The 13,269-nt window shown below is 42.4% G+C and overlaps 1 protein-coding gene across 3 annotated transcripts in view; it reads right to left on the bottom strand.

The window, feature by feature from the left end:
• ASH1L (ASH1 like histone lysine methyltransferase) overlaps nt 1-13,269 on the bottom strand; it is a 155,449-nt gene that overhangs the window by 4,455 nt on the left and 137,725 nt on the right. For all 3 annotated transcript variants that reach the window (XM_073323624.1, XM_073323625.2, XM_073323626.1), the window contains 10 exons: nt 13,085-13,237; nt 12,573-12,627; nt 12,337-12,469; nt 11,532-11,780; nt 11,010-11,096; nt 10,282-10,372; nt 2,864-3,002; nt 2,361-2,533; nt 1,815-1,981; nt 492-532 (listed from right to left, as the gene is read on the bottom strand). In XM_073323624.1, coding sequence (XP_073179725.1) covers nt 492-532; nt 1,815-1,981; nt 2,361-2,533; nt 2,864-3,002; nt 10,282-10,372; nt 11,010-11,096; nt 11,532-11,780; nt 12,337-12,469; nt 12,573-12,627; nt 13,085-13,237 — 1,288 coding nt within the window. The remainder of the gene's footprint in view (nt 1-491; nt 533-1,814; nt 1,982-2,360; nt 2,534-2,863; nt 3,003-10,281; nt 10,373-11,009; nt 11,097-11,531; nt 11,781-12,336; nt 12,470-12,572; nt 12,628-13,084; nt 13,238-13,269) is intronic.

Below are 13,269 nucleotides of genomic sequence, written 5' to 3'. Positions count from 1 at the left end.
CTACCCTGAAAATTTTTTTTCCAAGTGCTTAAGCTCATGATCCACTGAGAACTTGCTCTCTAATCTTCAACAGTCTTGACTACTGTTTTTAACCCCCCAAATGGCATAAGACTGTGGAATCTCTGAGCCTCATCCTGATGTCAATCTGCATCACCCTCTGCTCAGGGATCTCTAGTGGCTATTCTGCCTTTGCAGTGGTGGGCCCTACGCTCTCCCATGACATGTCTCAAACCGTTTCTGCCCACTTTCAAGAGCACCTAACCCTCATCTCTTTCTGCAAATGTGTTTCAGGAGGATTGCTGCTGGCTCCATATTTATTACCATTCCCCCACACTCGTATCTGTTTGAATTTTGAGCAGGTTGTTTTTTAATTACTTCGCTTTTCTGTTTTTACAGCCTCTCAAGGGTATTGATAGGGCATGGGTGCTTTACAAATAAAAACAACTATCCCATCTCTTTCACTAAAGAACAACTCAGTAGGTAGGACTCACCTGCCTCCATTTCTCTTGTAGTTGTCTGGTACATAATGAGGCTACAACAATAATAAAGGTCACAGTTAAACAAACAAAGCACTAAGCATTGGACAGTATAAAAATATCACAAATTAAATCCAATGTAGAAGGAAGAGCTGGCCTGCCTCATGCATTGGACTTTAGTGGCTGAGGAAAAGGGATTGTGACCCATCATGATAAATACAGGATGCAGGCAGAGAGCTAATCACCCCTTAGCACCAGCCCCTATTACTCCTCTCTCAACACTGTAGCCCTCTAGGTCACCTGGGTAAGTTTCAAAACCAGTGGGATATTTTGCTTTAAAACACTGCTATTCAGAAAGCCTGATTTTCCCTCTGTGGGAATATGGATAGAATCTCTAGATCATATACAAGAGCTCGCTGCTCCTGAGGAGGAGAAACAAGCTCAGCTATGAAAGCTCTGCCAAGTCTGGTGCTTCTGAGCTTGGGGGACTAAGCTGCTGACACTGCTAGAGGTAGGGGTGTGTACAGGGAGCAGCTAGTACTTCCAGGGAGCGGGGTGGTGAGTGAGAGAGACAGGGAAATGTGAAGTTATCAATGCTTGAGATAGGGAGGGGCACCACACTCCATGGTCTGGCAGCTTATCTGGAGTTCTCTTCTTGATAAAAGACATGTAATTTTCAGTGCTGAAGGTCAATGATATGCAATTTGATGGAGTGGAGAGAGAGAAATTTGAAATTACGCCTGTTCTATTGAGAACCGTTGTTTAGGGTTGACTAATCAAAACAACTTTTAGCAGAGCAATGGGCTTGGGATAGTTAGACACAGAATGTGGGACGTGCTTACACTGTAAGCGGCTTGGGACAGGGAGCAAGTCTCTAAATAAATTAATGTTAATAATGTTACTATTAATATTTATGCCCAGGGGTACAAAGCCAGCACAGACAGGGTAACTGTGGGGCTATTTTCTGTGAAGTTCATTGAAATATGAAAATGTTCTGCAACTGCTGAATTGTTGCTTGAGTCAAGGTTCAAGTTTTCTCTAGCCAGGAATGTCTTTGGTGAAAGCAGCACTGGGGTTTCTGTTGGAAACCAGGATGTTCAGCCTTGCACATCTCCATTCGTTCTAAGTGCATTTGAGAATTGGCAATGATCTGCCTGCAATCAATTTTCTTTTCAGATTCTTTTCTGATCAACTTTCTATCCAGTCTGAGTGTAATGTTTACATGTCAGTTCTCCTTGGTTTACCAGGCTTCATTCAGAAGCAGGGAGGCAACAGTTTTCCGAGACTGTGTTCTGTATTATATTAAGAAGCTGAAAGGTCATGAGAAGAGACACTTACTGAGAAGTCTCTCTTGGGTGTGAGTTTCTTGGGGAAGTGGTCAAAGGCATACGGCTTGGTGCAGACAGGATAGCGATTCCGGTGGATTTTATAGAAGAGGTGGGCTGATTTATCAAGGCGGTAATCACAGATATACACATCCTGCTCCTTCACTCCTTTTGGCCTCCCTGCAGTTATAGCAAAAACCAAAGTGCATATAGCATTCCAGGACAAGAACAAACAGCATACACTATGGTAAAGAGATGTATTGTGCGTACTTACACTGAGGTCCCAGCTACACTTGTTCTACTCAATTCAGATTCATAACAAACAGGGGAATCTCTAATTCATTTTAAGAAAGAAACTTCCTTGCTCTAATCCCACTACACACCCATCCACATTTACAATATATGAAAAAAGTAATGAGTAGAAAAGGAAAATGCAAGGAGGTGGGGCTGAGGAGAGCTGATGTGAAGGGTAAAGAGGAGGAAGGGAGCATTCTCTATTGTATGTGGAGAAAGACAAATCCCAATGTGTTTATTTTCTCACCGAGTAAAGCCTGCTTACCTTTACAGTAGGTGTAGAGGTCCAGCACACAGCAAGTCCCCACCACAGCCTCTAAGGGGATAATCTCATACAGTGGCACCCGGAACAGCTCATTGTGATAAAACCTTCGGGAAGGGGAGTGGTGGGTTTCATGTGGACGGAAATAATGATGACCAAATGCAAACCGCTCCTCTCTGTTAAAAGGTGTGAGAGAGAGAGAGAGACTATTTCCCTTGAGCTGTGGTTTTGACTTCACTTTATGCCCTATACTCACCACTCTTTTTGAATTATCTATATTGCCCTTTTAGCATTGGTTATGACCACAGACAAGGTCACACCAATGAGCCTTGTGTTTTCTTGTTTACCCCTTCAGCAAATACCAATAATAATTCCAGTCTGATCTCTAGATCTTGTGTCATAAAAATAACCTTTTCTTTACACTCTTTAAAGAAGACTATTACAAGTTATTCTGTTTTTGGCAGATACCCAAAATGTCTTGAGTGCAGAAGATGCCTTGAACATACTTTTCATTTTTCCAAAGTTTTTCTATGCGGAAGATATCAAGTTTCTCCCTGTTAATGTGGGATAGCAGCCGGTAGGACTGCCGGACAGGGTGCCCATCTGGAGTTCTTCGGCTGTCTCTCATCAGATATACGCAGTCACCTGGCAATAGGCAGAAGAGACACATCCTGTAAAGAATGTCTCATTTGACACAGTGGCCCAAAAACAGAGAAGTGGCTGGTTTAGTTAAAACAATAACATGACACAGCTGCCCCATATTTAATTCTGAAAGAGTAAAATACAACTAATGCAGAGCCAGTGAACAAGGGTCAGATTGCCTTGGTCTTCTTCATGACACATTCTACTAGCAGAGAATGAAACATAACTTGAATTTTATGTCCCCAGCCAAATGTGACGACAGATTCATTGATTCCAAGGCCAGAAGGGACCACTGTGATCAGTGGTTTGACCTCCTGTATAACACAAGTATGGACCTTCTCCAAAGTAATTCCTATAACATATCTTTTTAGAAAAACATCCACTCTTGATTTCAAAATTGTGAGTGATAAAGAATCCACCATGACCCTGGGTAAATGGTTCTAATGGTTAATTACCCTCATTGTCAAACAGTTACTCCTTACAGCCAGTCTGAATTTGTCTAGTTTCAACTTCCAGCCGCTGGATCATGTCATGCCTTTTTCTGCTAGACTGAAGAGCCTATAATTAAATATTTGTTTCCCATGTAGACACTTATAGACTTTACTCAAGTCACCCCTTAATTATCTTTTTGTTAACATAAATAGATTGAGCTCCTGGAATCTCTCACTATAAGGCATGTTTTCTAATCCTTTAATCATTCTCATGGCTCTTCTCTGAACCCTAATTTATTAACATTCTTCTTGAATTGTGGGCACCAGGAATGGACAAAGTACTTCAGCAATGGTCACACAAGCGCCAAATACAGAGATAAAATAACCTTTCTAGTCCTACTTGAGATTCTCCGATTTATTCAACCAAGGATCGTATTAGCCCTTTTGGTCACAGCGTTGTACTGGGAGATCATGTTCAGCTGATTATCCATCATGACCCCCAAATCTTTTTCAGTCACTGCTTCCAAGGATAGAGTCCCCCATCCTGTAAGTATAGCCTATGTTTTTTGTTCCTAGATGTATACATTTAGCCATATTAAAAACACATATTTTGTCTTGCACCCAGTTTACCAAGAGATACATGGTGCTCTGAATCAGCTACCTGTCCTCTTTATTATTTACAACTCCCCTAATTTTTATGTTATCTGCAAACTTTATAGTGAGGATTTTATATTTTCTACCAAGTCATTGATAAAAGCATAGGGACAAGAACCAATCCCAAATCAAGAAACACACCTGACCGATGAAGATTCCCTGTTAAGTTTTTAATCCACTTAATATGTACCATGTTAATTTAATCTAGTTTTTTAATCAAAACATTATGTAGCACCAACTCAAACACCTTACAGAAGTCTAAGTATATTATGTTAACGCTATTACCTCTATCAACTAAACGTGTAAACTTATCAAAAGAAGATATCAAGTTAGTTTGACACAATCTACTTTCCATATACTCATGTTGATTTACATTAATTACATTATTCTCTTTAAATTCTTTTTTAATTGAGCCCTGTATCAGGCGCTTCGCTGTCTTGCCAGGGATTGATGTCCGGCTGACAGGCCTATAATTACCTGGGTCATCCTGTTTATCCTGATACAACTGATCAGTTAAACTGATACAACATTAGCTTTTATCCAGTCTTCGGGAACTTTCCTGATGCTCCAAAACTTATTGAAAAATCAACATTAATGGTCCAGTGAGCTCCTAAACCAGCTCTGTTAAAATACTTGGATGCAAGTTATCTGGAACTGCTGATTTTAAAATGTTTAACTTCAGTAGCTTCTGTTTGACAATAATGTGCTATCACCACATGATGAGACTATATCATGTTTTTTCCCCATATTTAATTCTGAAAGAGTAAAATACAACTAATGCAGAGCCAGTGAACAAGGGTCAGATTGCCTTGGTCTTCTTCATGACACATTCTATCAGAACAGAAATATTTATTGAACCCTTCTGTATTATTAATGATTATTCTATCATTTCTATCTAGTAATGGATCAATACCATTGTCAGTATTCTTTTTGTTCCTATATATTAAAAAATCCCTTCTCCTTATCGTCCTTAACTCTGCTGGCCATAGATTTCTATCTGTGTCCCTCTGCTTCCCTTATCAATTTTCTACAATTCTGAACTCCTGATTTATTTTCATTACTATCAACTTCCCCTTTTTTCCAATTTTATATCTATAATCTATCTATAAAAAAACAGCTGCCTTCACTCCCTTCTAAACCAGATTGTTTTTTATAATCAGCACAGCCTTCTTCCTCAATTGTGTTTTATTGGGGATCTAGTAAGGAGTTCTTAAATGATTCCCAATTATCAGTCTCATTTTTCTGATTAAATTCTTCCTCCCAGCTGATTGAGCTCATAACTGTTTTCAGCTTTGTGAAATTCGCCCCATTAAAGTACCAAGTATATATATTACTTGTGCGCTTTATTCTGCTTTCACATTATAAATGCAACCAAGTCATGGTCATGTGCACCTAAGCTACTATTAATTATTAGCTCAGTTATCAGTTCTTCTTTATCTGTTAGGACAAGGTCTAATAAAGAGTTCCTCCCTGTTGTCTACAACATTTGAGAAAATAAAAATAAATTATCATAGGGGGTAGGACTGACCACAAAAGAGGATTTGGCTAGTAAAACGTTATTCAAATTTGTAATCATAACTGTAATGTTCTCTAGACTACCTAGAGAACAGATAATTGATGAGAAAGTAGATCATTGATCCAAAAAGCACTAAGCTCTGACTACTCTCAGAACTCTAACAGGAGTAAAGCTCCTGAGAGATGCATGCAGCTCAGGGGAAATGGATTAAAGAGGGCCAAGCAAAGGGAACATTCTTGAGAATTGTGACTCTTTGCTCAGTGTAACCATGGGACAGTTCCATGAACTTCTGCTTGTTCTTTACCAATGAAAGGAAGAAACAGTAGGGAAGTGAGTGTGGCCCAGAACTCAGAGCAAGCGAGAATGCTAGAGAAATGCACAGCGTCATTCAAAATGCCACAGGATTTAATGTGCAATATTTTAAAAGATATTTCCAACTGTATTTGAATCCATTCACAATGAATGAAAAGCTGTGAAAGCCCCAGGAGAGCAAGTTCTTCAGCCCAAGACAATTAGTGGTTCTGTGTGTGGCCCTGCAAAGCTGAACCCTTTTTACATGCAGACAGAAACTGGTGTTTGTTTGCAAAACCCACTATCCATTTGTATTCTCCCCACAGACTGATATAATCTGGGATGGGAAAAAATAGCTTTTTCAGCTAATTTCTCCGACTTCAGTTCAGAGTAGGTTCAGCCTGTGCCTTGGTTACTTCCAAAGCTTCACACAAGAGATGCCCGACAACTAGGGCTGTAGTCTGAGAAGTCAAGTTCCATGAAGACCTGAAAGATTTCAGGATCCCTGGGCCTTTTCAGTCAATTTTAGGATTAAAATTAAAAAAAAAAGTTAAATAGATCATTAAAAAAATGTAAAAAGTTAAATAGATCATTTGTCAAATTTGTACATATTAAAAAGGGGCTCTGAGACTCCTCCTCCCAAATCTATTTCAGGGATTTACACTGCTGCCCATCACCGTAGTAACTAAGATATATATATATATATATATATATATATATATATATATATATATATACACACACACACACACTGCAATATGTCAAGAAATGATAGACATAAAAATGAAAGCTCTCTTTTCCTGTGTAGCCCTGACATATGCCCTGCTGCCATAGGCCTCTCTTTAAACCCTTTGGCACATGGAGTTAAGGGCTTTTCTTCAGGGAACACCACCTTTTCCTGTTAAAAGGCCTGAGAGGCAAACCTTCCATGCTGAGAGAGGCTACCCAGCTGAACACTGGGAAGCAAATGAGAATGTTTAAAAGCTTTGACATATTAAATTAATAAAGTTTCAGCTTTTAAAGACAGAGAAGCAACTTTAGTCCCCTCTGCCACCCACAGGGAGAGAGTAGAACAACTCCAGCATCTACTGTACATGACTCTCACCTCTTAGAGCATCCTGAAGTAGAAACATGACCAGATCGGTGGCGGGGAGAGCTGTGGCTCAAATGCATTTCCTCACTGACCTCTGGACACAGGGAGAGCTTGTCTGCAAAGCCAGGGCTCAGATGACTAAGTTCTAAGCATATTTTCAATTGGACCCAAAATTCAAAGCATATTTTCAATTCACCCAAAATTAATTTTAAACATAAAAAAGAAGCTTACAAGAAGTGGAAGGTTGGACATATGACCAGGGAAGAGTATAAAAATATTGCTCGGGCATGTAGGAATGATATCAGGAGGGCCAAATCGCACCTGGAGCTGCACCTAGCAAGAGATGTCAAGAGTAACAAGAAGGGTTTCTTCAGGTATGTTGGCAACAAGAAGAAAGCCAAGGAAAGTGTGGGCCCCTTACTGAATGAGGGAGGCAACCTAGTGACAGAGGATGTGGAAAAAGCTAATGTACTCAATGCTTTTTTTGCCTCTGTCTTCACTAACAAGGTCAGCACCCAGACTGCTGCGCTGGGCATCACAAAATGGGGAAGAGATGGCCAGCCCTCTGTGGAGATAGAGGTGGTTAGGGACTATTTAGAAAAGCTGGACGTGCACAAGTCCATGGGGCTGGACGAGTTACATCTGAGAGTGCTGAAGGAATTGGCGGCTGTGATTGCAGAGCCATTGGCCATTATCTTTGAAAACTCGTGGCGAACGGGGGAAGTCCCGAATGACTGGAAAAAGGCTAATGTAGTGCCAATCTTTAAAAAAGGGAAGGAGGAGGATTCTGGGAACTACAGGCCAGTCAGCCTCACCTCAGTCCCTGGAAAAATCATGGAGCAGGTCCTCAAAGAATCAATCCTGAAGCACTTGCATGAGAGGAAAGTGATCAGGAACAGCCAGCATGGATTCACCAAGGGAAGGTCATGCCTGACTAATCTAATCGCCTTTTATGATGAGATTACTGGTTCTGTGGATGAAGGGAAAGCAGTGGATGTATTGTTTCTTGACTTTAGCAAAGCTTTTGACACGGTCTCCCACAGTATTCTTGTCAGCAAGTTAAAGAAGTATGGGCTGGATGAATGCACTATAAGGTGGGTAGAAAGCTGGCTAGATTGTCGGGCTCAACGGGTAGTGATCAATGGCTCCATGTCTAGTTGGCAGCCGGTGTCAAGTGGAGTGCCCCAGGGGTCAGTCCTGGGGCCGGTTTTGTTCAATATCTTCATAAATGATCTGGAGGATGGTGTAGATTGCACTCTCAGCAAATTTGCGGATGATACTAAACTGGGAGGAGTGGTAGATACGCTGGAGGGGAGGGATAGGATACAGAAGGACCTAGACAAATTGGAGGATTGGGCCAAAAGAAATCTGATGAGGTTCAATAAGGATAAGTGCAGGGTCCTGCACTTAGGACGGAAAAATCCAATGCACCGCTACAGACTAGGGGCCGAATGGCTAGGCAGCAGTTCTGCGGAAAAGGACCTAGGGGTGACAGTGGATGAGAAGCTGGATATGAGTCAGCAGTGTGCCCTTGTTGCCAAGAAGGCCAATGGCATTTTGGGATGTATAAGTAGGGGCATAGCGAACAGATTGAGGGACGTGATCATTCCCCTCTATTCGACATTGGTGAGGCTTCATCTGGAGTACTGTGTCCAGTTTTGGGCCCCACACTACAAGGATGTGGATAAATTGGAGAGAGTCCAGCGATGGGCAACAAAAATGATTAGGGGTCTAGAACACATGACTTATGAGGAGAGTCTGAGGGAGCTGCAGAAGAGAAGAATGAGGGGGGATTTGATAGCTGCTTTCAACTACCTGAAAGGGGGTTCCAAAGAGGATGGCTCTAGACTGTTCTCAATGGTAGCAGATGACAGAACGAGGAGTAATGGTCTCAAGTTGCAGTGGGGGAGGTTTAGATTGAATATTAGGAAAAACTTTTTCACTATGAGGGTGGTGAAACACTGGAATGCGTTACCTAGGGAGGTGGTAGAATCTCCTTCCTTAGAGGTTTTAAGGTCAGGCTTGACAAAGCCCTGGCTGGGATGATTGAACTGGGAATTGGTCCTGCTTCGAGCAGGGGGTTGGACTAGATGACCTTCTGGGGTCCCTTCCAACCCTGATATTCTATGATTCTACTCATAGATGAAACAGGAATAACTCCCCCTCAGCCCTGAAAGGCAGTTTGCAGCTGTGAGAGTGCAAGGGGACAGCTTCTGTGCCACTGTTCTTGCTCCCTGGGGTGTCCCAAGAGCTGTGCAAATCTCAGGCCATTGGTGAATTTATGGTATGGAAGTTTCTGTTCATTCTACAGAGTACAACTCCAATTGCAGAGTTTCCTAGCTCTGTATGTTGGAAAATCTGTGCCGTGCTGTTATTCTGACAGCTCTGTATTGAATGGGTGGTTCAAGATTGGTTCAGTACATTAATAAGACTCTGGGTGTTAAAAAAAGACAAAAAACTAGCTGAAACAGAGAAGAAAGAGAAGGAACAAACCTAGAAGCCCAATCAGCAACCCAATGACAGAAACCAAAACATAAAGAGGAAACCAAATGTCTTTGGTGTGGCCAAGATGGTTGCTGCAGAGGGATTCTAAGAAAGGCTGAGGAAATGAGCATTCCAGAGTCCCACACAAAGGATGGAGAAGGCACTGCTCCTGGTCTCCTGAAAAGTCTCCCATCCCCCCACACCCCTTAATAAACATACCAACTGGTTTTTAACTCATTCTTGATCAGTTCTCTTTATATTGTATGGATCTCTTTCTAACCTTGTCTGTATCTGTGGGGTGAAATTAAGAAAAAGAAAAATTCAGGTTCAATATCAGGAAAAGTCTCCTGACAGAGACCTCTATGAGATCTGACCCCTACAGGGCTTGGGGCTTTGAAACAATTACTAGAAGTATACACTGTGAGGAGCAGAGGAGGGGATGGATGATCTAATAGGTCTTTTCCGTGTCCAGCGTATATGGTCCTATGATCTATTCAGCTTGGTACCAAAGTGCGTCTGAGCCCATGCCTTCCTTCTTGGACTTGCTCTTTCCTGTTAACTCCCAGCAGCTGCCTCAGTTTTCTCTCTTTGGCCAGAAGGAAGCTCGTGCCTCTGCTAAAGAAACGTAATGCCTACCCATCAATCAGTCTGTATCATCTCAGCCTCCTCACTATGTGTCACCTGTGTAATAGCTAAGAGCATGATTTCATATTCATATGAAAGATGCATATATTTGAATCAAGGTCAAACCAGAGTGTTCTTTGTATCTTCCTTTCTGATGGAAATCACAGCAGTCACAGAGAATGCACACACCTTGGCGCAGCAACAGGTCATCCCGTAACAGACAGATGAAATAAACACAGCCAGGCTGGGCATAATGGGGACGAGGAATCATGGGGACCTCCTGGCAAAAGAAAGAAATGAACTGGTGAGATGGGGTGACCCTTTCATTACATCATTTACAATCTGTCCAGCACCGGGGCAGAGGCCAACCATATATGCTGCACTTTTGGACATGCTCAGTAGAGCTGGACACAGAATAAGAATTAATATTTAACAGAATTAAAGAGGACTCAAGGAGATTGTAATGTAAAGCTGGAGAGCCTCAGGTGCGCATTTCCTTTCATGTTTGAGCTGTCAAAAGCTCTGGGCCTCACAATTCTATACTGGCCTAACCAGACTCTTCTGCCTTGGAAAAAGGGGAAACTCTTCTGTGCAGTTTCTCTTTTCCTTGGGTAGGAGATGTAGGATTCTGGCTACTAACCTGCTCCCAACTTGATTATTGTTGCAGTTGATAAAACCTGGCATGCGTTGCTTCAGAAGCTTGCTTTCTGCCTTTGCTAGCCCAAGAGAGAGAACTGTGAACTGATCCCACACTATTTGCAGGCCAGCACAAAGCTGAGAGCAACAAGAGTTAATTCTTTATTAACTCCATAGATTAGTTACACTCTGGCTAATTGGCACATGCAATAATTTAAATGCAAGAAGTATTACAGTTTGTGATTGTTACATCAGAGCAAGAGCAACTGAAAATAGTTTACCCTGTCCACGGATCGAGGGTCACACTGTTCACACAAGTAGTGTTCAACATCAGAATTTACACCCATGCAATCGCAGTGCTGCCAAACCTACAAAGAAATCCCGATTAGGAAGACATGGATTATAATTTGTAAATAAAACACATCTCCTCATGAGACAGATTAAGAGAGCATAAGAACAAGCAACCAAAAAGAAATGCAGGGCTTTCTGTGAAATATTTCACATATTGTCAGATAAAAGATAATAAGATCCGTATGCTGTGGTTTTTATTAATCATTGCTGAAGTTTTAACGTCTCGAAATAAATGTATTGCTGGCTGTTTCATAAGTGTTAGCTCCTATCTCTAGTCATTTTATTTGCATTTCCTGTGTGGAAACAGCAGTGCTAAATTCTCTTTGGAGAGAAAAGGGAGATCTGGAAGTGGGACTCTGCCGTATCAGCTGTGTGAAAGCTGTGGATATAGTAACTATTCACCATGGGGAAGGTGGAGCTGGACACTCCCTCTCCCTTTTGTTCCCCCTCACCATGCACTTGTCACACTGGATCATGAGTCCTTCGTCTTTGTAAAGGCCACAGATGCAGCGGATTACATCCTCATCTTTCTCATGCCCATTCTCCTTCTCACAGATGGACGTCTCACTGCTGTCGGCTTCGCTTGCTGTCTCCCCCACAATCTCATCGATCTGGGCAGAAGCTTCATGGCGAGCATTGTAATATGCCTTCCGTAGTCGGCACACGTCACGTCCAATTGGAGACTTCCTGCCATAGTATTTCTGAATACAAACAAAAGAAGCAACTCACTCTTCTAAACACCCCCTACCTTGGGCACATTCATCCACTCTGCCCACTTCAGCGTGCATTCTTGGGAGATGGCCTGCTCTGCTAGCCTCATGTACCTCTGGGGTAGATATATTCACTCTACCTACTGCCATATGTTTCTGGGTCAGATGTCCCTGCCCAGCCAGCTCTTGTGTACCTCTGGGGCCTGCCCCATATGACTTAGAGGCAGGTGCGTGTGCCCTGGCTATCCCTGAATGCCCCTGAAGTACAAGTTAATTCCCTTGAGAAGCACCCTGGTCTCTTCAGGCTGGAAAGATGCACACTATTCACAAGCCTTTACTTTGTTGGCACCATGCAGCTGGAACAAGTTGAGAGAGCAGGGTGAAGGGAACAAGTTACCAGTGTCATCTCTCTGCACTCACTTGCCTTGTCAGAGGAGAGTTATATGACTCTCTCTCTCTCTGTTGCAAGAACCTCTGTTGCCATGACCATTAATTCAGGCCACACCCACAGTGCCTGTGCTGTAGCTTTACGGCTTGGCATCCTCACCTCAGCATTCCGGAAGACCTTCAGCATGTCCCCATCAAAAGCTTCCACAGTTTTATAATACCCAGTCAAGATCTGCTTCTCAATGGTGGCAAGGTCCAAGGGGTCAGAGATCTTCTCATAGTAATCTGCATTTCTAAAAGAGGAGGGAATCTATAGTGTCATTTTCACCAACACGTCAAAGATGCACAAACCGGTTAGAATAAAATTACAGATTGGTCTGAGAAGCAAGAACTTACTTTTTCTTTGGAGGAAGGTTCAGCAGTGGAGCTGCGAGAGCCTGCCTGGAAGAGTCTGTAAAGGAAGCACAGAGTTGAACAGTGCTTTGCCATATCAGAATTAAACAAGAGATGTAAACAGTGAACTCAGTCTAAAGAGAGCCCCTTTTTCACCCTCAGACACAGGGAACAGGAATTGTTGGATATTTTAAGGAACTGGCTGTTGGGTACTCTTTATGTGTACAGCACTGAAGATCAGTTCACACTGCAGCAGCATCTTGCACACTGAATCATAGAGCTGAATCTATACAAAATAACTTTTGTAGGACAGCCCCACCTGTGGTAGCAGGAGAAGAGATTGTGGGAAATGGAGGGTGGAGCTGGCGGTAGGATCAGGGGCAATGGAGAAGGGGTTGTTTGAAGTCCTGAAATAAATATATTCTTCTTTAATACATTATGCTCTGATGACCCTCATCCCTGTGTTCTGAAGAGTGATCAGATCTCAATGCAGGCTGATAGAGTGTCTGCTTCACCTTTGTAGGAGATGATGCTGTCACATATCTCCTTGAAGATTTGTGCAAGGCGTGCAGCACGAGCCACTTCAATGTTCTCTTCAGCTGCAGCCAAGCGCCGTGTTCGCACAGAACGGGAGGTTTGCAGGGCTGAGAACTGGGTCATGAAGACATCTGAAAGAACGGACAAAGAACAACCTTTATAC

Source organism: Lepidochelys kempii, chromosome 24 (genome assembly GCF_965140285.1).
Source record: "Lepidochelys kempii isolate rLepKem1 chromosome 24, rLepKem1.hap1, whole genome shotgun sequence".
NCBI classification, from domain to species: Eukaryota; Metazoa; Chordata; order Testudines; family Cheloniidae; genus Lepidochelys; species Lepidochelys kempii.
The sequence above is the reverse complement of the archived record's forward strand: the minus strand, read 5'-3'. Positions and strand labels throughout refer to the sequence as shown.